Consider the following 25,523-nt stretch of genomic DNA (forward strand, 5'->3'; position numbering starts at 1 on the left):
GAGGATTTTTCTTTTGGGGAAACCTTACATACTGTAAGGGAGCATTTTCACTGGGAAAGCCAGGAATTTTCTGATTCAAAAAAGAGGCTTAGAGATTTCCTTCTCCTACCTCAGCATAGGCCTTTGGCTATTCCTCCTGTACTAGACATTGCTGATGATGCTTTCTCGCAATCCAGTTTGGCCCCTGATTCCCTGCCTCCTGCTCCCAGTAAACCTGACAGATACTACAGGGTCCCAGAGTCCCACAAGTTCCTTTTCAAAAATCTTATTGCAGATCCAAAGACGATTTCACAGGGGCCCAAGGGCATTAAGGCTTCTACTGCTAAAAATAGTACCCCTTCTGATAGAGAGACTCCAGGGCGCTGGATAGATGTGGTAAAAAGGTTTATACTTCAGCAACCTTGGCAATTAGAGCTTTAAACTGCCAATTTCATATGTTAAAATATCAGCAACCTGTTATTGGACTGCTTAAACAGAAAATGATGTTGATTCCTGACTGTGTGGAAAATAAAGACTTACAGGATTTAATGCATTCTGCTGAACAAGTTGGAAAACATACTTTGCAATGTGGTTTTGATTCTTTAGAGGCCTCTTGCAGGGTGCTTAGAAGGCATGCTTGGCTTAAGGAGCAATCTTTGCCTGATCGTGTTAAAGCTAAATTGTTGAATGCTCCTTTAAATCAGGACCGCCTGTTTGGCAACAAGGCTGAAGAAGTTCTTAAAAAGATAGAAGATAAAGCTAAATCTATGCAAACTGTTAAAAATTTTTTACAAGTTCAGCCTCCTAGATTTAGTAGGCACTGGCCTTCTAAGAATTGGTCCTTTCCAGCCCCTTCCAGGTCTTCTGAAGCCAAATCCAGACACAGCAAAAGCCCTAGGTTTCAGTCCCAGGGGACTCACAGAACTAAGCAGTGGGGGGCCTCCACTTCCAAGTCTGGAATAACAAGACACCCCCCTATGGTAAACTGTCTCAATGGCTCTAAATCAATCCATTCATTTGCCAACCTTCTTTTTTAATCCACAGAACAAAGGGGAATGGATACTGCACTCCTTAGATGTGCACAGACAACTTAAATTTTACTTGGACAGGACTAAACCTCTCAGGAAAGCTGAACAGCTGCTTGTGATATTTGCTGCAGGGGCAGAGGGGAAGGCCATTTCAAAGCAAACCATTTCTAAATGGATAAGCCATTGCATTCATTTCTGCTATAAGCACCATGGGAAACCTACCCCGCAGGGGATAAGACCACACTCAACCAGGGCTGCATCTACTTCTACAGCCTTTCTCAGTGGTGTCCCCACCAGGGACATCCTAGAAGCTGCTACCTGGAGTTCTTTACATACTTTCACCAAGCATTACCATTTGCCAGTTTTCTCTAAATCCAGAGCTGGTTTTGCCACTGCAGTCTTACAGGGCCTTATAGCTGGTCCTAATGCTATCTAAATTCCTCCTCCCATCCTTAGCTTTGGGAATCTACCCAAGTGTGATGACTGCTACAGTGAAACACGAAGAACATAGTACAGTTGTGTACACTTAATAAATGTAGATGTTCGAGTGTATTCACTGTTGCAGTCCTGGTTATCCTCCCTCCAGCCCCCTGACTTATTTTGGCTATAGCTCTATCCCTCTTTACTATGCTTAAAAGCTTTTTGGTGTATTTGCTTTTTTGTTGGAGGTATAACCTTGTGTATATATTTAATTGCTTCCCATTATGGGGGCACCTGACATCTGGGGCAAGAAAAACTGATGTAATGGCGTCGGCTGCATGCTTTATATCCCTAACTACCTGACGTCATGGAAGATGAGACAGCAACCGACTCAGGACCCAAGACTTTGATAATCAGGTCGACTGATGGCTACTGCAAGCAGATAACCCAAATGTGATGACTGCAACAGTGAATACACTCCAACATCTATATTTATGGTAAGTGTACACAACTGGACTTTATATAGCTAACAAAGTCTTTACATAGGGGTGATAACCCTTCTCTACTTATGATAGCATTCTGCTGAAAATTTAATTGCTCTTAGCTTAGTCTGAATGCCTTGCTGTAAGGTATGTGGGTTGTTTTAGAGCAGGGCCACAGAGATGCTGTCATCTGCAGCCGTTGCTTGGAAATAGAAAGGATATTTTGTTGATGGCATAACCAATTCAATATCTAATGCAAGTTTCTGTTTCAGTGTCTTTACTGCCTTATTTCCTTTTTCTGTCCACAATACACTTGTGGTACTGGGTATCTTTGTAGCAATCATCATTTACAAAGGGTCTGCCAAAACCACATAGTCTTCTATAAATTCCCTATTATAATTCATAATCCCTAAAAGTTTTGCAAATCTTGAATTGTGGTAGGTAATGGCATGTTTAAAATAGATTGTACTCTTTCTCTGCTTTGGGTTTGACCATGAGGCTGTACATTCTCCACCAGAAATTTTACTCTCTGTTGTTTTAACTGTGTTTTACTAGCATTGACCTTAAAAACAGCATTTTGTAAGACTGATAAACCATTATATGGTGTCTGCAAATGCTCTTTTTCTGTCTCTGTATCAGGATATCGTCTATGTATTGTAGCACTTTATCACCGTAATTTGTCTTAGTATCTGTGCTAACATCTCATGAAATAGTACTGGAAAATTTACAAAACCTCAGTGGTAAACATGTCATCTTCGAAGGTGAAAGCATAACATTTATGTGGGAACTCCGCTAATGGCATAGCAACTCAATAATTGTAAACCATTTGCTCAGTGGATCTAATCTGACTGCCATTTTAGGTGTACCAGGCACCATATGTGCTGCTGAGGTGGTGTACATATTCAGTAGTCTTAAATCTAATACTAATCTGTAGCTACCATCTTTCTTCTTTACTGGCCACATGGGTGAATTTGATGTACTAATTCTGCAAAGTTATTGGATATTTATTCTCCCTTTAATGTCTTGACATGTAATAATGGAACTTAAAAAAAATTTACATACATGCTTGTGTAGCTGATCTGAAAGGCTACCCTTTTGTTTTTGTTTTTTTTGTGCTCCAAATGTTTGCTTTTTTGCTTGCTTATGTCTTATGAAAAACATAATGTCTTTTAACAATTTTTCTTTGCAGCCTTGGCCTTTATCAGTGGAGTGACAGAGTGGTGCGTAAGACAGTCAGACTGTGGGATGTGAGAGGCAACAAGAAGGTACATCATGATGTATACCTGCTTGTGACACCACGAGTGGTTGTAAGTACTGTTTTTTTATGCATACTTTTTTTTTTTTTTACATTTTCAAGATTGGTTTTGAGCACTGATTTTGTTATGATGGCATATTGTAATTTAACAAGGCTACAGAATATATTTTAGCAGTGATGTTGAATTATGATGCAGGTTTCCCTGTGTTGTTTTAGCACAAGCAACCAATACAAATTAAATCTGGTAATTTATTGCCCTGGATTACATGTTTTTTCTCTCTTTGCATTGATGACTTAAGTTACTACCTCTAACTGGGACGTGGGGAATGAGGGCAGTTTTTCTTTTTTGCACTTGTGAAACCCTTTCTTTGAAAGTAGAAAAAATTGCCTTCTTGTAGTCAGGAGTATAAATTCTGATGCAAAAAGTCCCTTCTCTGTGAGACAGCATCCTATGCTAGAAATATGGTATGACACATTGGACCAGATTTCAGAGTTGCTCTCAGTGTAAATGGCTTACTCCAGTGTAAGCCTGTCCCGATTCCAAAAGACTTGTCAGTGTAAGGCTTATCTGTAAGTAGGTTTATACCAGGGGCCAGATTCCAAAAGAACTGTTCTCAGTGTAAGTGACTAACTCTGGTGTAGTACACTGAAGTAAGTCACTTACATTGAGAGCAAGTCTCTTGGAATCGGGGCCCATTGAGTAGTTTGGAATTAAATTATCTTTGGTGGTCCTATTAGGTATTTTATTCAGCTACAGTTGAATTGCATGATGCTGCTGTTATATACATATCTGAAAATTTGCTTAATTTATTTTGTTGATTTCTGTTTCTCACGTTTGTATTGTAAAGTGCTTAGGCTATGAGCTCTTAATGTTGAATGAGATTTGGTTGTACAATGTTGCAATTGAGGGTGAGGGTTTGTTTCCACATACTTTATGGCTAAAATCACCAGAATTTAGCTCTTCCTCGTTAGAAAACAAATTGTTGTTTTTTAAAGCATTTAGTCTTGATGGAATCGTATTACTTTCCTTCCAGCAACTAGAAAATTGTAAATAATTAGCAAAACTGTGTGTGTGTGTCTGTGTGTGTCTGTGTGTGTCTGTGTGTGTCTGTGTGTCTGTCTGTGTCTGTGTGTCTGTCTGTGTGTGTGTGTCTGTGTCTGTGTGTGTGTGTGTGTGTCTGTGTGTGTGTGTGTGTGTGTCTGTGTGTGTGTGTGTGTGTGTGTGTGTGTGTGTGTGTGTGTGTGTGTGTGTGTGTGTGTGTGTGTGTTTGTTTATGCTTGGTGCCAGACTTAAGTGTAGGACATTAGTGATGGATACTGTAATTAATGTACTATCAGTAATGCACGTGTTCTGTGATGTGTACTGAAAGGTCAAGATTGTGATTTCTCAGGGATCTTTCCTTACCCACAGATGCAGCAATCTCAGAGCTGGTATATGTAAACAGCAGGGGTACAACCCCACTGCCACCACATCAGGGCTACAGAGAGCCCTGCGAACCCCTTTTCCTGCTGATTTTTTTTTCTCATTCTCAGTTTTAGTTGTTGCACTGAATCTCACTAATTTATGATCTCACATGAGTGCCAATCACATCAGTCATATGTGTAATGTGTGTATCGATGTGTATACATTTTTCCTTCCCACGTGTGTATTTCTCTTTTTTATTGTTGTTTTACTGCCACCTCTATGTCAGTCAGGATCTCTGTAGTCATTTATCCTAACAACATATTTTAATAAAGGTTTGTGATACTTGCAGATAAAACATCTAAATCCTGAAAGTGCTAAATGCATCTTTCAGCAACTTAGTGTACTAGTCACACTAAAAGAGGAAAACTTCACATACTGCACAGACAAAAAGTATGCACGCAGACCCCATAAAAGCACCTAAAGCAAAACGCACAGGTGAAATTTGAACAAGGTAGAATAAAAAAAAAATTGGCAAATTGTAGTTTTGATTTTAATCAGAAAATGGTGCCATCACCAAAACACTCAGTTTTAAATATTTAAACTAAATTTTAAACTAATTACAACATATTCCTAAAATAGTTATAACAGATTCTAACCTAGAGGATTATGATTGGGTCGCTAATCATAACCTGCTTGAGAGGTTGGCGTTGACGTAAATGATCATGTCCACAAGTTCAATACACAGAGCAAGGCAAGCTGCATGACAATCCATTGCTGAGAACCATCAACACCCCTTGTAGCACATTTTGATGGGAAGCTGTTCCCTCAAGGTGATGGAGAATTTGCTGATTACATGCCAGTTGTTGTTAGGTCGAAATACTGAAAAACTGCTGGACATACCCCAACTTCTATCAAACACTGATGAGCTGATGGGACAAGCAATGGTACAAACATTGCATAGCTGGCCAGGTGTTCCAGAATGGCTAGCCAGTTTGTGCTTTGATACTACCAGTGCCAATACTGGTGTGCAGACAGGTGCCATCACAGTGATTAAGCGAGCATTTGAGAAACAGCTCTTGTTTTTACCATGCAGACATCACATTTTAGAAATTATTTCTGTGGCAGTGTTTGACATTTTCTTCCCATCTTCAAGACCACAAATAGTTTTTAGAAGATTTAAATAATACTGGAAACTTCTTGACTTGAATGCATACGCACCATTGGTTAAGGAAACTGGAGGTAATGGATGCCTTTTTAACTGTGAGAAACACTGGCTAGCTGAGAAGTGAAGTGAGGTTGTTGCACTGCCGCAAGACAAGCGGACGTGTGAAACACAGCCTCGTGATGACTACCTTGAATTTCTAAAGCTATCACTGCTCGTCCTCAATAACAAACCACAAGGTGAAGCATTTGCTTTCAGTCCACCTGGTGCATACCATTGTGCCAGGTGGATGGCAAAAGGCATATACTGCCTTAAAATCTACTCCTTCCGGAAGCAGTTTAGATTAATTGCACATGAAATTCAGGATTTTTGTCGAATCTGCCTCTCCCCAGTGACAGTGTACTTTAAGGCATGGATTTCAGCTACTGACACTTATTTATTTATTTATTTTTACATTTGTTTACTGGGAAATTCCGACTGAACACAGGTCCTTTTTCAGCGGAGGCCCAGAGAGAAAAGCTCCACAGAATGACATGGTAGAGGGGAAAACAATAACAATAAAGGTATGTATACAGTAGAAGTGATCATGACATGGAGTAATGCAGGAGCAAAATCGGTACGATTGAGTAGTAAACTCTAATTACAAACCATGATCTTTGCCTGTTGCAGACACTGGAGTAGCTTACAGACATAGACAACCAGATGGCTCAAGTTGCTTAGCGAAAGCTCAAGGGACACCTTTGGTATTTGAGCGAAGATGTCATACAACTGTCCTTGTTCTCAGATCATGTGTGGAACGAAGAGAAACAGCACATTATTAAAGACTTGAAAATGCCACCCAGTAAAAAAGATCTAAGAAGAGTCCATGCAAAAGCTGTTACCAGGGCATGACCTTATCTGACTTTGCAACAGAATGATCAATTAATCTGTTCACAGCTGTCAACATAAACCCATCTTTCCTAACAGCTGATACTGCAGCATGGAGTGACATGCCTGACTTTATCAATGCAAAACAAACTGTTACAGCTTTGCAAGTTATTAACGACTGTGCCGAACGAGCAGTCAAATTACCAACTGACTTCTGTAAAGTGCTGACTCACAATGAGGAACAGCGAAAGCTGGTATATCCAATCGTTGAACACCATCGACAGAAAATCACAGAACCACTAAAAAGACACTAATAGTATTATAAATGAACTGATGTAAACTTGATCTTACTACCTATGAATGTTTTTCCTAAACTGTTTGACATTTGTGTTACTCAGAATTACAAACAGACATTTCAGATGCAGCATGAAACTGATAGTTGCCATTTGTGTACTGATTTGTGAATATATTCTATTTCTATTGGCACAGTTTGGAAAAAAATGTAAAAATCTCAGAATTAAAGTGCAGTGAGCTGTCACTTAGAGTTTAAGGCTTTAAATTTTGCATGGTTCTTTGTCCTGCCAGTCCTCATAAAATCATGGGGTATGCGAACAGAAAAGCAAAAACAAATTATTATATATATATATATATATATATATATATATATATATATATATATAGATGTGTGTGTGTATGTATATATATATATATATATATATATATATATATATATATATATATATAAATGCACCCTAGTGTGTGTGTGTGTGTGTGTGTGTGTGTGTGTGTGTGTGCGCACGTGCCTGGATTTCTTTCTTGTCCCCATGGCCGAGACTCCAAAACCAGGGTTCAACAGTATACGGAGTGTGGGCATAAGATTCCTCCATCTCATGCCCACACTTTATGCACGGTGTGTTTGGGGATTCTCCGTCTAGATTCCTCCTGTTTGATTTACCCGGGCTTCAACCGCCGCGCACTTATCGACAGCAGAAATTAGCTCATTTTGAAGGGCCTTACTTCTTCCACCCGCCAAGGCCGTTTCTTCCTCTGCCCAGCTTCTGGGACTCAAATTCCCACCCAAAGTCCGAGGATGGACAAAGGGTCAAACACAAGGAGTGGGATCGACCAAGGAAGAGCTCTCCTGAGCAGTCTTCCTCGGCAGAACCACCCACTAAGTCTAGGCCCGAGCTAGCCTGGGGTTCTCCTCGGCTCCTGTCCCCTCGCTTCTCCCCGGAGCTGGAGAGTTCTCAGACCAGGTCTCCTGCCTGTGCCTCCCCTCAGCATCATTCCTGACCAGGGTGGTGGCTTCCTCTGTTCGGTCCACTCGAAGCGTGTCTGAAGCAGAGGTGGACAGGATGAGGTTGAAGTTTATTTGAGACCAGGTTCCGCTGAGAGGCTTGCCTGCTCTGTCCCACTCTGGGGCTGTGAGCACACAATCTGGTTTGCTTCCAATATCTCCTTCTTCAGTCTGACCTTCAGCTTTGGAGTCTTTGTTGCATCATTTGGGTCAACCCCCTGCTCTGCCCAGTCCTACCCCGCCCTGTCCTGACCCCACCCCCCCAAATACTTCTTTTTTTCTGCAAATTCTCTTTCATTAAAAAATAAAAAAATCTCTGTTAATAATGCAGGAATTGAAGTCACTTCTCGCAGCAAATTATTAAGCATGATAGTGGACAGTAATCTTAAATTTTACCTGCAGTCCTGTATTAGCCGTGTGCTGATGGGTCCAACTGTCCCAGACAGTTATTTTGTTTTGAAGAGCTCCTGTTATATCCTTTATTTATGGGGTTCCAAATGAAATATCTCAATATTCAATATATCACATAACAGGTTAAAATTTGAAATTGACAAATCGTCAAGTGTTGCATGTACTGGGTTGGAAAAATCCCACAGCTCTATTTAGAAACAACCAAAATGAGGGCCTGGCCTGATGGTGAAAGGCCTCTTAAGTTTTTGGACAAAAGGTCAAGGCTTACAGGCATCAGATATCCATAACAGGGGTCAAGGTGACTAGCAGACAAGTTATGCTCACTGGGGAAATATGAATTAATGAAGAGTCTCGTCACTTCTGTGAGCAACTTTACTTAGAAGTCCTTTGCTTGATTGGGAGAGTAAGATGAGTGAATTCTTTGACAAAGTGAACCCTCTTCTGTCACTGGAAAAGTGGAGTAGAGCTCTCTCTACAATTTCTCAAGTGGAGGTGTGCAAGGTGATAGATGGTATTCGTTGTGGAGAAGCCTGTGACCTGAATGGGGTAAGTGTATAAAGCCTTGCATCAAATTTTCCATGGGTTGTTGAATATTTTTAGATCTTTCCAGACTTGCAGGATGATTAACTTTCTCCTGTACATCTACTATAATTGTTATCTCTAAACCCAGGAAAGATTCCTTAGTGGTCACTGGTTGCAAACCATTGCCTGGTTTCTCTTATTAATGTGGAATATATGTTAAAGTCCTAGCACAGCAGATTAACTCTCTTCTGTCAAAATTTATCTTTTCCACACAGGCTGGGTTTGTACTGAATTGGAAAATTGAGGATATCTTAAGGACAGTGCTCCTTTATGTCAAGCCTGCAAGGGATAGTTGAGCCTGCTCTGGTGGTTTTAGTTGACTTTGAGAAGGTTTTCAACTTGGTTAGAGTGAGTTCTTTGACGATAGCCTCCCAATCTGTGATCATCTTGCAATGAAGCCCCCCTCCTCAAGTATATCTTTAAGTAATGGTTTATTGTCTAGTCTCTTTAGTTTGTACAAGGGCACTTGCTAGGGTTGTCAATTTTCAAATTATTTTTTCTTTTGACTGTATAGCCCCTAAATAGGTTCCTTCGGTATATTTATGGGCAGTCCATGTGTGGGATAGTAAGGTCTGTACTTATGAATGATTTAGTCCTTATGCAGAACCCAAGAAACGATCTCACTGAGATAGCTGGATGCCTGGATTACTGCAAAGCTTTGTCATCATTTCTGGGCAGTGTCTCAACAAAGCCAATACAGAGATATCTGTGGCCAACTCACAGACTCAGACTGAAGGATGAGGGTCTGGATCACCTCCTTTACATGGTCGTGGGCCCGTCCCAGATATTTAGTGTTATACTTTCATCATGATGTGAATTTTATGATAATATTGGATGCCAAGTTTCACTTCTCAAGCTCTCACGGTGCACCCCTTAACATCCATGTCTGAAAAATATTATAAAGAGGTTATGCTTGGAGACCGGATCATAATCTAAATCTTCAATGTTGCGATCATTTTTGTGAATTAGAGTAATATTTAAGAAAGTGTCCTTGATTTTCAGCTTTTGTCCCCTCATTACTTGTTTTCTCCAGAATTCTTGATCAAAGAAATTAAGAATGGGCATCCTCAAGACTTTAGAGTACAGGAAAATGATTGCTTCTGCTGTCTGTATTCATTCTATAGTTGTGTGGGAAGTGGAGAACCAGAGGGTAGAATGAGTGTAAGGAGCAGAAAGCACACATATTTGTCAGGAAAGTGTCACAATAATTCTCATTGAGACAGACATATAATTAATGGCACAAATGATGGCAATCTCAGATGAAAAGGTGGAGATATGTAACATATACAGTATGATTAGTGAATGATCTGAAATGTGAAGCGCCCCAGTCGCATGGAAAATTTAAAGCAGTATGAACCCAGTAGTGCTTGCTCTCACTTAATTGTCAGTTACTGAAGACATCATGTCGCAGATAACTACTGCATAATATTGTACTTAACAAAATTTCCAAAACTGAATATCAACTGCAAGTTAGTAACAACTTCTACACCCTACAAAAAAGTTATGTAGTCCCATAAAGCAATCAGTCCTTATTCCTTAAGCTGATGGAGTTTTAAAGAAAATTCCAAACTTTTTACATATTTTCATAAAATGAAGTCTCCGTAATTTGTTCTTTGCTTTGAGTGTCAATGGCCGATCTTCGTCCCCGTAACAGACACAAATTAACGTATCTTGCAGGATCGAAACATGTGAGTGGAGGGCCAACCAATCATATGAAGAGAAGTATGGAAACCGTTCATGTAAGTAATGAGGCTCTCATTGGAGTAACAATTAAATTCATTTGCGAAAAGCTACGTTCCCACTCACTTGATGAAACTGGAATACAACTAAGCGCATGCAATAGTGACTGCAGTTTTTTGGAGTGTTTTTCAATGAGGTATTGACAGAATCCATAAATTGCATCTCTTTCTGATAACTGTAGTTTTCCACAGATGCCCCTAATTTCCTTTTCACCAAAGGTTAAATGATTATGTACATCCTTGGGACGTTGCTTTTGATCAAATATGCGTGTCTGTTGTGCAGATGTAGCATTGTCACAGTCAGGTAGCCTTCTAGACATTGATTCATGAAGTTATGTGTAAAACACAGTTGGATCAATTGGAGGATCATTTTGCAGTCCTTGCTGTGAAGCAACATGCCACTGAACTGGAGATTTTGCACAGCCATTGCAGCCATCTCGTAATAGTAACCTGGATTTTTTGCCTCTCTTTGAAAACTTGAATGAGTATTTGTATCTTTTCATTTGCTTTGTACAAATCGTTGTTGCGATCTTGCAGTTCCAAGCTTAATTCTATCAGCTCTTGAAGGGTGTCGCACATTATGCCAAGATCTAGCACAAACTCTGTTGACGTGATTTTTCTTTGCAAACCCTCATACATACACCACTCTGTATGATCACGTGATGGACATTGGCTTCCTAAAAATGTTTGACCAGAACTTCATACTTTTCCCAAACTGCAGACACGGTACGGTAACTTGATGCCACCCATCGTGTGCTTAAAATTCAACTAATTTTTAACATCTGAGTGTCCAGCTCTTTTGCACACATATGTACTTCTCTGTTATTGTTTGGTGAGGAATGGGTATAGCACATATAGCTTATCAAGGAATGGCTTAAATCTGTTAATGCCTGAAACTTGTTTGATTACATGCCCAACAGAGAGTTCCAATCTGTGTTTCATACAGTGCCAAAAGTCAACTGATGTAAAACTTGTCTGTCATTAACTTCTTAACACCACTTTTGCATCCTAGCATCACGGCTGCACCATCACATGCAACACAAACATTTCAAGTAATCCTCTGTTAAAACATGAGATTTAAGGCACTCAAGCAAAGAATTAAAAATCCCTTCTGATGTGTTTTGCAATTCAGTTAAGTCCAAAAATAAATTTACTGCTGAGTTCATTCCACCGTCAGCAAGACAGGTACAAACATAAACAATGAGCTTTGATTTGTTGCTCAACATCTTTCACTCATCAATAATTAATGATAATTAGCTACTGGATGTGACGATATGTTTTGTAAGAATTTTTCTCATTTCATCGCTTATGTGATTAACGATGTTGATGCATGCATTACTGGAATGAAGAATGTGTCCCATATCAACTCCATTTAGTTGTTGTAAATCAATTTCAGACTCAAAATTGTGAAAGCTTTGGTTTTCTTTCACCACTCTATAGGCAGTACGAAAAATGTTCATTGTGACAGTTTTTTCTTTTGCCTAGGCCTTCAAAACCATCTGCTCCAGAATCTGTTTGTCTGCTTCTTCAAGAAGCTTTGTGGCAGCTTTGTGACTCACAGATTCTTTGTGGTCGAATATTTTTTTTTCTGCAGGGATATTAACTGTTGCTGTCGACTTTCACCAAAGGAAGTTATCAAGTCATTGGTTCATTCCTTTGCAATTTTGAGATCCTTCTTAGTCTCTTCGCCAAGACCCCCCACACTACGGCACGTTTTGCATCCAAGTTTCTTATTGCGAATCGACAGCCAGCTGTATTTACTGCAGTAGTCATTTTTTTGGTCCAAAGTCCAGCAGTCATGCCAGTCCACATCACCAGCAGCCTCATGAATGGCATTACTACATGAAGCAGAAGCAATACTTTGTAAGGATTCCACCTCCATACCACCATCTGGCTCATCTGCAACATTACTAATTGAAGCACAAGCAACATTTGGTGTAGACAGTGTAGACACCATCCTAATAGTGTCACTACAAACTGTGAGATTTGGATCATCCTCAGTCAGTCATGGTGGTTTATTTATAAGGCATCCTGTCCCAAAAAAGTAACTAGTAATTTTGGCCATCACTAAAGGGTAAATGGTCTAGTATTTAGCAACGTGCTTATACATTTGCGTATAATTCACAGTGACTCACTGAAGTATATTCCTGATTTCAAACAAGAGGACAATAAACTCTTTTGACAATGAAGAAGCTATTAAATGTAATCAGTGCTGTACCAAAATTGTACTGGTTGAGAGATACCAGTCCTGACCCATACTGTCGTCAAATGCAGCCTAATCACTAACACTGCTGTATGTGCAGAATGAGAAGTACTGACCTTCACAGTACAGGAGCTGTAAACATTACGCACTCTATTCACAATACCATTGTACAGCTGCTTACATAAATTATATTTATTTTGATGATTTATAATATTCCAAACATCTCTTTTAAAAGTTGGATCTCGGAATATTCATAATAGTACCTTTTTGCTGAAGAATCTAAAGAAACTGGGGAAAAATTTAAGAAATAAGCTAGATAATGTTACAGTTGTATGCTGCTGTATTAAATTATCTACGGCCAACCCCCCCCCCCAAAGAAAGAATTACATTTCACAGATTTAAAAAATGTGACACAGTCTTTGAGCTTTTGGCAAAAAAATCTTAACGGAGTAGGCAATAAGTATGTAAAACACTTTATATTCAACTTTCTGCCCTACCACCCTTTTACCATATCCAAACTGACATTCTGTTAGTTGATAGGCACAACTAATTTCTCACATACCTTTATTCTCCCTTTTAATACCCATATCTAGGGTTGCCACCTTTTCAAATGGCCAAAGTGGGACATTTTTGTTACAAACATCAGATTTTACAGGCCGACACATACCCATGGCCAGTACAAAGGAAAGAACTTAACTTTTTTGCCTAAATAAAAAATGTATTCTTGTAGCATTTTAGTTGCTTATTCTGTTTCTTATAACATTTAGGTATTTCAGATACAGAATAACTGTTTTATGCAACTATTACATAAAATATAGGAAATAATTTTGTCCTAAAATCTCAGGACATTTGCTATTTTTACAATTTTTTGTCAGGACACAACTGCCCAAAGAGGGACTGTCCCTCCCAAAGTGGGACAGGTGGCAACCCTACCCATATCTCTTTACCTCTCTACTAAATTATTAATGACAAAATCTTCTCTTTCTCTCTCTCTACCATTTCAGAATGAATTTATATTGTAAGTTTATGGATTTTGTTACTTTCCTGTGATGCTGTAATACCAATTTTGTAGTCTGTACTTTATTTTAATTTCCTGGGCTAAATCTGTAAAATGGCCCAAACAGACCAGTATTCTACCCCAGTTAAACTGAAATAAATAAAATACAATACAATATGGGTAGATATCTAAATGTATAATGCAATTTCCATTAGTGATACATACCACAAAACATTAAACATTCCAGACCAGAACTGAGGACAGTTATCAACAGCCCCCCCCCAAAAAAAACACACAGACCACAGGAATCTGGTTAACCTGCCAGTGTATTAAAAAAAGAAAATCAACAGTCCCCAAAACACATTGCCTCCCTAGTATCTGGTTAACCCTGCCAGGTTATAACCATGCAACCTATAAAAAGAAGAATTTATGTGCTTGATATAAACTGCATTTTAATAAGTTTTGCAAGCCTTAATTTATCCATTTTCCCCTTTCAGACCATTTTCCTCTTTCTAGTTAGGAACACTTCTGGAACATTGCCATTGGACCAGATTACTTGAAATGTTGAGGACAGCCAACTGTCTCACCTTCATCTGTTATCTGGAATGCAAAAGCTATAACAAGGAATGATATACTATTAAGTCTGGGGCAATGTTATGTTAATTTTAAGACCACTTGTACATATGCAAGATTAGAGCTTATACGTTTGCTGCCATCTCAGTCACATTAAAAGAAGAAGCTGTGACACAGACAAATCAGGAAATATACAAGTTACTTACTACATTATATTGAGGAGGACACACTATTAATGCATACATAAAAATATTTCAAGCATGGGCATTAACGCCCTTCTACCCTGCCAATATGCTAAAACAGTTGTGTCCATAATAACTGTTCAGGCTGTTCTTAAAAATATCTTCATTAATGCTTGCTTTAATGTAAATTGGTGGTCTATTCCGTGTATCAGCTACTATCTCAGACAACCAATTAGTACACTTTTGATAACCCCAAACATTCCCAGAAGTGGTTGCCTCTAAATGCCCTAAATACCCAAATAAGGTCATCTTAAATCTCTTTATGAGACACTATACAAGTTCAAATATTTTAGTCTTTTATAAGTGAGTGTGAGAATCAAAACAGTTGGAAGCCGTAGTCTAAACACTGTCTTAGGGTTACTCTGTCAGAGCTGCAGACTACCACTTTAATCAGCTCTATGAGATTTCCACTAGCATCTATTTTAGCTGTTTATTACTCTGGTTCCTCATGGTAATGGCTTTTCAGACAGACTTTTTTCATTAGCGAATAAACGCTTTCACAGAAATCATGTTGATCACAGCTCAGAAGTAAAAACAGTTGCACATGCTTCAGAGTTCATTTACTGAAAATGTATTATTGTTTCTGTACTGTGAATCATCCTGTAGACTAAAACCCGGACAGCCTCATCTGACTCTCCTCATCTCCTCCCAAACATGGTAAGCTATATCCATACAGCTGTGCATTACACATGGATAGATCAAGGGTCTCTGCACTGTAAAATGGTGCTCTGTCCTTATAAGAAGAGGTACAGAGTGCCATACATCTACAAAGCAGAGGTGCCATGAATGTCATCTCTGCTAATGTTAGCTGTAAAGTTGCATGCGGTGTTGTCAACATGCACCGAAAAGCATCCTACTCAGCATGAATGGCACTTTCATGTTCTGTCTTCCCCTTACTCATCAGTATTGACACTACCACCTTTTACATGACCCCTGCTCAGTGACCGTGACAAGCTCACACTTCCTTAAGTCAAGTATAACACAATGGCCCTTAAACACACACAGTACTAGTATCTGGTGGACCCTGCCAGGAAAAAAATAAAGTACCTGGATGGCCCTGCCAATCAACAGCCCCAAAAAAACACACATACCACAGGAATCATCTGGTTCTGTTGAGCCTGCCAGTGTATTAAAAAAAGAAAGTCAACAGTCCCCCAAACACATTGCCTCCCTAGTATCTGGTTAAACCCCGCCAGATTATACATAATAACATATATAAAAAAAGTAAACACCACGGGTCTTAAAAGTTTCATAGACAGAGTAGGTTTATCCTGCCAGGTGAAAAATAAAGTATCTGGTTGGCCCTGCCTATCAGCCTCAAAAACACACAGACAGATCACACGAATCATCTAGACAGTGGTTCCATTGATGGGTCTTCATTGACCCTGCCCTGTTGCCAGTCAGCGTTTTAAAAAAAAAAAGAAAATCAACAGTCCCACTCCCACTCCACCAAACACATTGCCTCCCTAGTATCTGGTTAAACCCTGCCAACTTATAACATATTAAAAAAAGTCAACGCCACTGCCCTTAAAGGTTTCACAGATAGAGTAGGTTGATCCTGCCAGGCGAAAAATAAACTATCTGGTTGGCCCTGCCTATCAACAGCCCCAAAAAACACACAGACCACAGGAATCATCTGGACAGTGGTTCCATTGACGGTTCATTGACTCTAACCTACTGCCAGTCAGTGTATTAAAAAAAAGAAAATCAACAGTCCCCCACACACACACACACACACACACACACACACACACACACACACACACACACACTGCCTCCCTAGTATGTGGTTAAACCCTGCCAGCTTTTAAAAAAAAAAGTAAATGCCACGGGCCTTAAGTTTCACAGAGTAGTAGTATGCCAGGAATTGGAAAAAAAATAAAGCATCTGATTGGTGTGGCCCTCTCAACAGCCCCAAAAAAACAGACAAATCTGATATCACACACACCATAGACTGTCTCTCCTCTTACTCTCTCCTCGTAACTAAAGTGTGGGAAGAGAATGCGAGAGTAACAGGGCTAATCAGCAGCCCACGTCATGATTACACAGTCCCATCAACCGCTACAGCCCACAATCCTATGATACACAATGAGTGAGTCCATTTATGCGCGGAATTTAAACTTCCGATGTGTGTAAATGTAATACACACGTCAGAAGTTTAAATTCCGTGCGTAAGTGTACTCGCTCTATCCAGTGCTTTTGCAACAGAGGTCCCAGTATGCCATACCTGCACGTACTGTCTCTGAAAAAGCCCTGGTGGGAGAGGGTCCTCTTGGCTCCTTCAAGAGCCTTGACACTCTCGTCCTCAGATTCCATCCTGGCTCTTTCTGCTTCCTTGCCAGAGTTTTCTGTCCTGCCCCCTCAGGGACAGCCTGCTGCCTGACCATCCCAGGAGGTTCCTCTGCAGGAATCCCCCAAAGCTTCTGAGCCATCCTTGGAGTTTCTCCCTGATGAGGCTCTTCAGAAGCATATGTGCAAGAGGAGGCTCTTAGACTCCCCACCAGAGTCTCTCACTGATGATACAGACTTGGATGAAGGGGAGGCTTCCCCTCAGTCACACCCTGATGATGTCTCATTTGGGAACATTATGGAAATCCTATGCCAGAGAGGTGGGTGGTCTACCCTCAAGCCCAACCCAGATGAGTCTGTATTCCTGGAGGCGTTTGGCACAGGATCTTCTACTTCTTGGGTCCCCCTGTAGATCTAGTGGTGGATCTTATTTCTAGTAGGGTATGGAAGCAACTGGACATGGTTGAGCCCATCCCTAAGTACCCAGACAAGGGTCTCAGTGCTCCATTGGACAGGTCCCATTGGTCAAAGGGTTACCCAGTCAATGCCATGGTGGTTGTGGCAGCCACCAAGAAGGAGCTGGCCCAGGAGAGCTCCTCAGTCCATCCTCCAGACAAAGAGTCTGGGGTGACTGACCGCTTTGAGAAGTGGGTGTATGCTTCAGCCACCTTTGCTCTATGTGTGGTGAATTAGTTGGCCCATGTTATTAGACTGCAAAGGTACTGGTTAAGGAGGTCACTGAATCTGCCCCAGGGTCTGTGTTGGCAGAGGAGACGGTTTTCTCCTCCCGCATGGCCACCCAAACTGCCATTTCTAACATGTTCCTGAGGCTGCTTTCTCATGCATCTGAGTGCCTCTAGAGCTGCCATGACAGTTGTGGCCATTAGGCCACACGCCTGGCTCTGGCTTTGTGCCTTTTCAGAATCTTTCAAGGTGTCATTCAGGAATGCTCCCTTTGATTGTTCAACTTTGTTTGGCGAAACTGTTCATGACACTCTGACCCAGAGTGAGAAAGATGGGAAGACCTTGTCTGCTGTTGGGATTTGCTTCTCTACTCCACAAAGATCCTTTTCAAGGAAACAGCGTGAGGTCAAGAAGATGTGGTTTCAAAAGTCTCAGGGTTTTTCCCAGAATGCTCAAGGTCTGTCTTCCCTCATGGGCAGAGGGAGATATGACAGATGTCACCCTCGTGACAGAGGGGGTCTGAAGAACCAGGGGTCTCGAGATTCATTCTTGGACAGACCCTTTCAACAGACTTAAGGGATTGCCCAACTGCTCTTCTCTGGAGGCAGTTGGGAGAATCTATCTCTGCACCCAACAGCTTTGGAGTCCATCACGAATGATTGTTGGGTGCTGCAAAGCATATCCAGAGGATACTCCATCACCTTTCTTCATCCTCCCTCTCTGACTAAACACCTCCCGGACATTCCACCTCATCAACGGGGGGAGACAGCCATAGAAATCGGCAGGCTGCTCGAAAAATGAGTCATCCAGCCCATCCCCCCAGACCAGTCTGGATCAAGCACTTATTCTAGGTTCTTTTTTGGTGACAAAGAAAACAGGGGACTTAAGACCCATCCTGGATCTTTCTACCCTGAACCTGTCCATTGCCAAGACAAAGTTTTGGATGGTCACCCTACTGTCCATTCTGGCCTTTTTGCAGATGAACAACTATAGTACTATCATATCAAGATGAGCAGATGCTCCAGACAGTTCTTCTGCTTCTGGCTGGGAGCCAATCATTTTCAGTTTAGAGTGCTCCCCTTTGGACTCACTTCTGCCCCACAAGTGTTTACCACATTGATAATGGTAGTGACAGCACACCTGCGGCTGCAGGGGGTTTCAGGTCTTCCACTACCTAAGCAATTGGCTCCTTTCCACTCCCTCCAGGCATTGACTGATTCAGGCCATGGATTGTCTTCTCTGCCTCGCCCCATCCCTGGGCATCATGATAAATTTTGCCAAGTCAAACCTGGTATCTATTCAGGTGTTGGACTTCATAAGTGCTTGGTTGGACATTATACAGGGTAGGGTGCTTCTGCCTCCAGACATGTTATTGTCGCTTCAGCATCACGTAAAGCCTATTCTTCAGACTCCGCTTCCCCCTGCATGTATGGTCCTTCAGACGTTGGGGTCCGTGGCAGCCACGATCCCCTTTCTACCAACCGCACACCTTCACATGAGGATTCTTCACTGGACCTTCGCGGTTCGATGGTCCCTTCCCGACCTTCCATTGTCATATCTGGTTTGGCTGTCCCAAGTTTGCTGGTATGCTCTCCAGTGGTGGCTTCAGTCCCTGGAACTTCTTCTGGGCTGCCCATTTGTTCTTCCTTCCCCCTTGATCACGGTGACCACAGACACCTACCTGCTCATGTGGGGGGGGGCATTGCATGGAGGAGTAAGGGCAGTACTTTTGGTGTTGCAAGCTCTCCATGCCTTTCTTCCTACCAGAACGATTGCCATCCAGATGGAAAAAGTGTCAGTAGTCTGGTACATCAACAAACAGTGAGGAACTAGATCTTATCCCCTTTGCTGCAAGGCCATGAGATTGTGGGAGTGGGTGATCTCTTCCAACCATTTTCTGGTGGCAACGCACATTCCAGGGAAGTCCAACATTCTAGTGAACAGGCTGAGCAGATCTAATCTGATAGTGGTCTCTGAAACCATCAGTAGCGGACACGATCTTCCAAAAGTGGGGCCATCCTTGCTGCAATCTCTTTGCCTCTCCTAACATCGTGAAGTGCAGCGTGCATTTCGCTCTGATTCCCCCCTCCAGGGGAGTCTCCCTTGAGATGCTCTAGTCCATGCTTGGCCCTCCGGTCTACTTTATGCTTATTCTCCTCTTCCTCTGATCCCCAAGTTTATTCAGAAAGCAGAAAGCGCAACGGTTGAGGAGCTCAGTCATCTTCATTGCCTCATTCTGGCTTTGTCAAATTTGGTTCCCTACTCTGAGGTCTCATCTAGTGTGTTCTTCCTGGACCCTGAATCCGGTTCCGGATCTGATCACACACCCATTCAGGGGTTTCTCACCCGGATTTAGTCAGCCTGAAGCTCACTGCTTGGCTGCTCCAGTTTCCCTGACAGTCAGGACTCCTGGGCTGTCTTCTCTTGTCAAGAAGATCTTGATTGTGATTCATAAGCCTTCTACCAGGAAGGTCTAGTCCAGCAAGTAGAAATGTTTTTCGATGTGGGTTTTCAGTATGATCTGGATCCTTTTACAGCACCAGTTCCTGCCATTTTGGATTTTCTAGCCCATATTTTTAATAATGGGGCTAGTTTTTCTACTGTTAAAGTTCAGTTGGCAGCAATTTCAAATTTTCTTGTGGATGAGAATTTGGCTTCCTTGGCTTTGTCCAAGCTTTGTGTAAGGCCTTTTTGAAGGGTACCTTTCTTCTTCGGCCTCCTATTAAGGACCCCACACCTTCTTGAGATCTAACTTTGGTCTTACAGTTCTTGTTTTTTCCTCTGAATCAGCTTCCACCATTGATTTACAATTCTTTTCTTGGAAGACTGCTTTTTTGGTGGCTGTTACCTCGGCCAAGAGAGATTCTGAACTACACGTGTTACAGTGCAATGAAAAAGTTATTTTTGTGCATGTATGCCACACAAATGTATGTTTTGTGCATGTATGCCACACTTAAATGTTTCAGATCATCAAACAAATGTAAATATTAGACAAAGATAACCCAAGTGAACACAAAATGCAGTTTTTAAGTGATGATTTTATTTATTAAGGAAAAAGCTATCCAAACCTACATGGCCCTATGTGAAAAAGTAATTGCCCCTAAACCTAATAAATGGTTGTACCACCCTTAGCAGCAACAACTGCAATCAAGCATTTACGATAACTGGCAATGAGTCTTTCACATCACTGTTGAGGAATTTTGGCCCACTCTTCTTTGCAGAATTGTTTTACTTCAGCCATATTGGAGGGTTTCCAAGCATGAACCGCCTTTTTAAGGTCATGCCACAGCATCTCAATTAGATTCAAGTCCGGACTTTGACTAGGCCACTCCAAAACCTTAATTTTGTTAAGCCATTCAGAGGTGGACTTGCTGGTGTGTTTTGGATCATTGTTCTGCTGCAGAACCCAAGTGCGCTTCAGACTGAGGTCACGAACTGATGGCCGGACATTATCCTTCAGGATTTTTTGGTAGAGAGAAGAATTCATGGTTCCATCAATCACAGCAAGTCGCCCAGGTCCAGAAGCAAGGCAGTCCCAGACCATCACACTACCACCACCATGTTTGACTGTTGGCATGATGTTCTTTTTCTGAAATGCTGTGTTACTTTTACGCCAGATGTAATGGGATGCACACCTCCAAAAAGTTCAACTTTTGTTTCGTCAGTCCACAGAATATTTTCCCAAAAGTCTTGGATGTCATCAGTATGTTTTTTTCTCAAAAGTGAGACAAGCCTTTGTTCTTTTTGGTCAGCAGTGGTTTTCGCCTTAGAACTCTGCCATGCCTTCCATTTTTGCCCAGTCTCATTCTTATGCTTGAGTCATGAACACTGACATTAACTGAGGTAAGTGAGGCCTGCAGTTCTTTAGATGTTGATGTCCTTCAAGAATGCAACTGCAGTCATAACATATGGGTTGTCCTGCCTCAGGCAGCCCTCGGTCGGCCGGATTCCAAAGTCTGGGTCCGGCGTCGGCCGGAGTCGCTTCCTCTCCGACGTCAGAACGGCTGGAGTATAAAGGCATCGGCCGACGCCATCTTCTTCAGTCTTTCTTGCCGCACGGTGCCCGAAGCAGAAGCAGTTCGCAAGTGCCGGTCGGTCAGCTCCTGTGTTTTCAGTACCAAGTCATCTAAAGCTAAGTACCCGCTGGGGAACATTTTTTCTTGCCTCAGCCGATGTCAGAACAAATTGAGAAAGTTAATAATTGTTTGTCTTGTGGTAAACAAATACCTCATAAGGACTTCCATTCTTACTGCCTTCCTTGCCTGGGCCCAGACCACAACGACTCGGCCTGTGCTGCCTGTGCTTGCTTTAATAAGTGCACTCTCAGGCGCTGGGCAGAGTTTGCCGAAGACTTTTTCGGTGAATCTTTCGCGTATATCATGCCGTCGGATCTACCGACAACTCAATCTACCAAAAAATGAAAGGACCGGGACTGGCATCCTCGGCCCGCGTCCACCACCGATGCAACTCCTAAACCCTCCGCTAGTGCTTCGGTCCCTTCGGAAGCGGTAATTCAACCGCTCCAGGCCGACGACACAGCGGCACGCCCTTCGGTCTCGAGACCTCTCCGGTGCCGGTTGTTGATTTTCCTCCGGAAACCGAAGTTCTGGATCTACCCGACACCATTCCTGTAGACAAGGTTACTCCTGCACGTGGGGCTGCAAGGCCTCCTGTATCCATGTCCATCAAGGCCTTTGCACGTGCTAAGGCCGCCAGCCAGGCCAAGGCCCATCCTAAACCTGCTGCTCAGGCCCCTTCTTCTGATAAACAGATCATGTCTCTTGCTGCAGATCTTATTTCTCTTATCAGGGGGTCTTAGCCTCACCCAGACAGAGGTTCTCAGCCACCTGCAGAGAAAAGGCCCAGAACTGAGCAGGCTGACAACCTCTCTTCAGATGAAGCCTCTGGGGATTCTGAGCATTCAGATACCCAAGAAGAATCCTTCCAGGCCTATGAGGACTCTGATGCTGAGGAATCAATTCCCTCTGCCTCCCCTCCAGAGGATTTCTCGTTTGGTGAAGTCCTGCACTCTATGAGGGAACATAATGGTAGGGTCAGGAATTCTCTGATTCCAGGAAAAGGCTACGTACCTTCCTCAAGCTTCCCCAGCACAGACCTTTAGCTATTCCTCCAGTTATGGATGTTTTGGATTGTTTTCTCTGACTCCAGTGCTAACCCTGATACTCTCCCCCCTGCTCCTGTCAAGCGAGACAGATATTATAGGGTCCCTGACACTCACAAACATCTCTTTAAGGCCCACTCTGTGGATCTAGAAACTATTTCACAGGGCCCCAAGGGAGTGGCTATTTCCACTGCCAAGAATCCACTACCAGCGGATAGGGAAGCTAGGTCCCTGGAGAGATGGGGTAAAAAAGTTTATACCGCTACCACCCTAGCCATGAGGTCACTTAACTGCCTTTTTCATATGTTTCAATACCAGGATTTTTTACTGGATGATTTACAGAAAAAGCTAGCCTCTCCTGAGCCTATTGATAGAAAAGCATTGCAGGATCATATACATAACACTCAGCAGGTTAACAATCATTTTCTTCAGTGTGGTTATGATGCATTGGAGGCTTCATGTAGGGCAGCTATGACTGGGGCTGTGATACGTAGACATGCTTGGTTAAAAGATCAGCCATTGCCAGACCATGTAAAAGTAAAGTTACTTGATGCACCTCTGGAAAAACAGAAGCTTTTTGGTGGTAATGCACAAGATGTGTTGAAATCCATTGAGGAAAAAGCTAAGTCAGTACAGACCGTCAAGGATTTCCTCCAGGTTCAGCCACCCAGATTCAGCAGAAACTGGCCTTCAAAGAATTGGTCCTTCCCAGACTCTGACAAGTTTCAAAGGGGAAAAAACAGGCGTGCCCGAGGTAGAGGACAATACCTAGGATCCTACAGGGGCCGCCAATGGCAACCTCCAAATCAAAGAAGTGGCGCAGGCAGCCCAGCTGCACCACAAGGACAATCACAATGACTTGACTTTCATACCGCCTACAAAGGCTCAAAGAGAAGCACCTTTGGGCGAAAGTTATCCTTATTCTCAGAAAACTGGCATATCTTAACCAAGGACAACTGGATTCTGGATTTAATAGACAAGGGTTACAGATTCCACTTCCATACTTTACCAATAAGACAAGGCATGCCAAACCTGCCACATCATCAAAGGGCAGAGGCACTCACTCAAGTTTCAAAGCTGTTAAGTATAAAAGCAATAGAAAGGGTTCCTCCTCAGGAACAAGGCCAGGGATTTTATTCAAGACTGTTCCTTGTTCCAAGAAAAGAAAAATGGAGGCCTATACTGGACTTGTCTACTCTAAATACTTTTCTCATTGTGCCAAAGTTCAAAATGCTGACGTTGCAGCAACTCCTTCCCATGCTGGGCAAGGGGTCTTGGCTGGTCACTCTGGACCTCAAGGAGGCATACCTGCATGTCCCAGTCAGACAAAGCTGCAGAAGATACCTCAGATTTATTGCAGGGACAGAGCATTATCAATTCTCAGCATTGCCGTTTGGCTTATCTACTGCACCCAGAGTGTTCACAAAATGCCTGGCATCAGTAGTGGCACACTGCAGACGCCAGGGGATTCAAATATACCCCTACCTGGACGACTGCCTCATACAAGCAGACAACAAACAAACCTTAATAGCAAACTTGGACTATGTCATTCAACTACTGCAGGCCTTGGGATACACAGTCAACATACAGAAATCAAGACTACTGCCATCCCAACAGATTATTTTCCTAGGAGCCAAACTGGACACAGAAACTCAAATGGCCTACCTCACAGAGGAAAAACAACAGCAGTTACCAGAGTACTTCAAAGGCCTAGCAAAGCTCTCCCAGCTGACTGCAAGGAAAATCCTGCAGGCCCTGGGGTTCATGGCATCTTGCATTCTTCTGATACCTTTGGCAAGACTTCATATGAGAAAGCTGCAATGGTACTTAAAAAGCTTATGGTCCCAGCACAGCCAAAGCCTAGAGGACGTAATCCCACTCATTCCATGTCTGCAAAAAGAATTTTTGTGGTGGGCTCAAGCAAGTCAGTTAAACAAAGGCATGTCTTTCAACAGACCTCAAGCAGGTCAAAAGATTACAACAGACGCCTCAGATCATGGATGGGGGGCACACATGGAGGGCAGATGCATTCAAGGTCTGTGGACACCAAGGGAAAGACATCTGCACATAAACCAAAAAGAGATGTTGGCAGTGATACATGCAATCGAGACTTTCGAAAAATCACTACAACAAGGACATTTGCTAATAAGGACAGACAACACCACTGTCATGTGGTATATAAACAAGCAGGGAGGCACTCATTCATATCCCCTCTGCAGACTAACAATGATTCTCTGGGAAAAATCCCTGAGTCTGGAGATACATTTGCAATCCCAGTTTGTGCCAGGCAAGGACAATGTACTGGTGGACAAGCTGAGCAGAAATTTCTTGGATCCACACGAATGGATGCTGCATCCTCACATTTTCTCACAAATAACAAAGACATGGGGAAGACCGGACGTAGATCTCTTTGCTTCTCACATGAATCATCACCTGGAAAAGTTCTGCACAAGGACCCACCATCCTCTAGTCTGGAAAACGGATGCTCTCTCCTTCAGCTGGAATTCCCTAAAAGTTTATGCATTCCCTCCTCTACCTCTGCTGACCAAGGTGATACTGAAGATCAAAGCAGAACAACCAACAGGCATTTTGATAGCTCCAGACTGGCCAAGGCAACACTGGTACCCATTGCTGTTGAGCATAACTCGGACCAAACCGTGGCCTCTGCCCCTATGGCCCCTGCTTCTAACACAGCACAATTACAGGACTGTCCATCAAAACCTGAAAACATTGCATCTGACAGCCTGGAGGTTACCATGACTCCTTCCGCTATCTCTCTTTCCAAA

At 42.3% G+C, this 25,523-nt stretch overlaps 1 protein-coding gene across 1 annotated transcript in view; it reads left to right on the top strand.

The window, feature by feature from the left end:
• The window catches only part of LMLN (leishmanolysin like peptidase), a 2,253,233-nt gene that overhangs the window by 1,099,157 nt on the left and 1,128,553 nt on the right, over positions 1 to 25,523 (top strand). The window contains exon 7 of the mRNA XM_044073684.1: positions 3,099 to 3,216. Within this exon, the coding sequence (XP_043929619.1) occupies positions 3,099 to 3,216 (118 nt within the window). The remainder of the gene's footprint in view (positions 1 to 3,098; positions 3,217 to 25,523) is intronic.

The sequence above is a fragment of the Protopterus annectens genome, chromosome 6.part0, assembly GCF_019279795.1.
Source record: "Protopterus annectens isolate FY-2018-M chromosome 6.part0, PAN1.0, whole genome shotgun sequence".
NCBI lineage: Eukaryota > Metazoa > Chordata > Ceratodontiformes > Protopteridae > Protopterus > Protopterus annectens.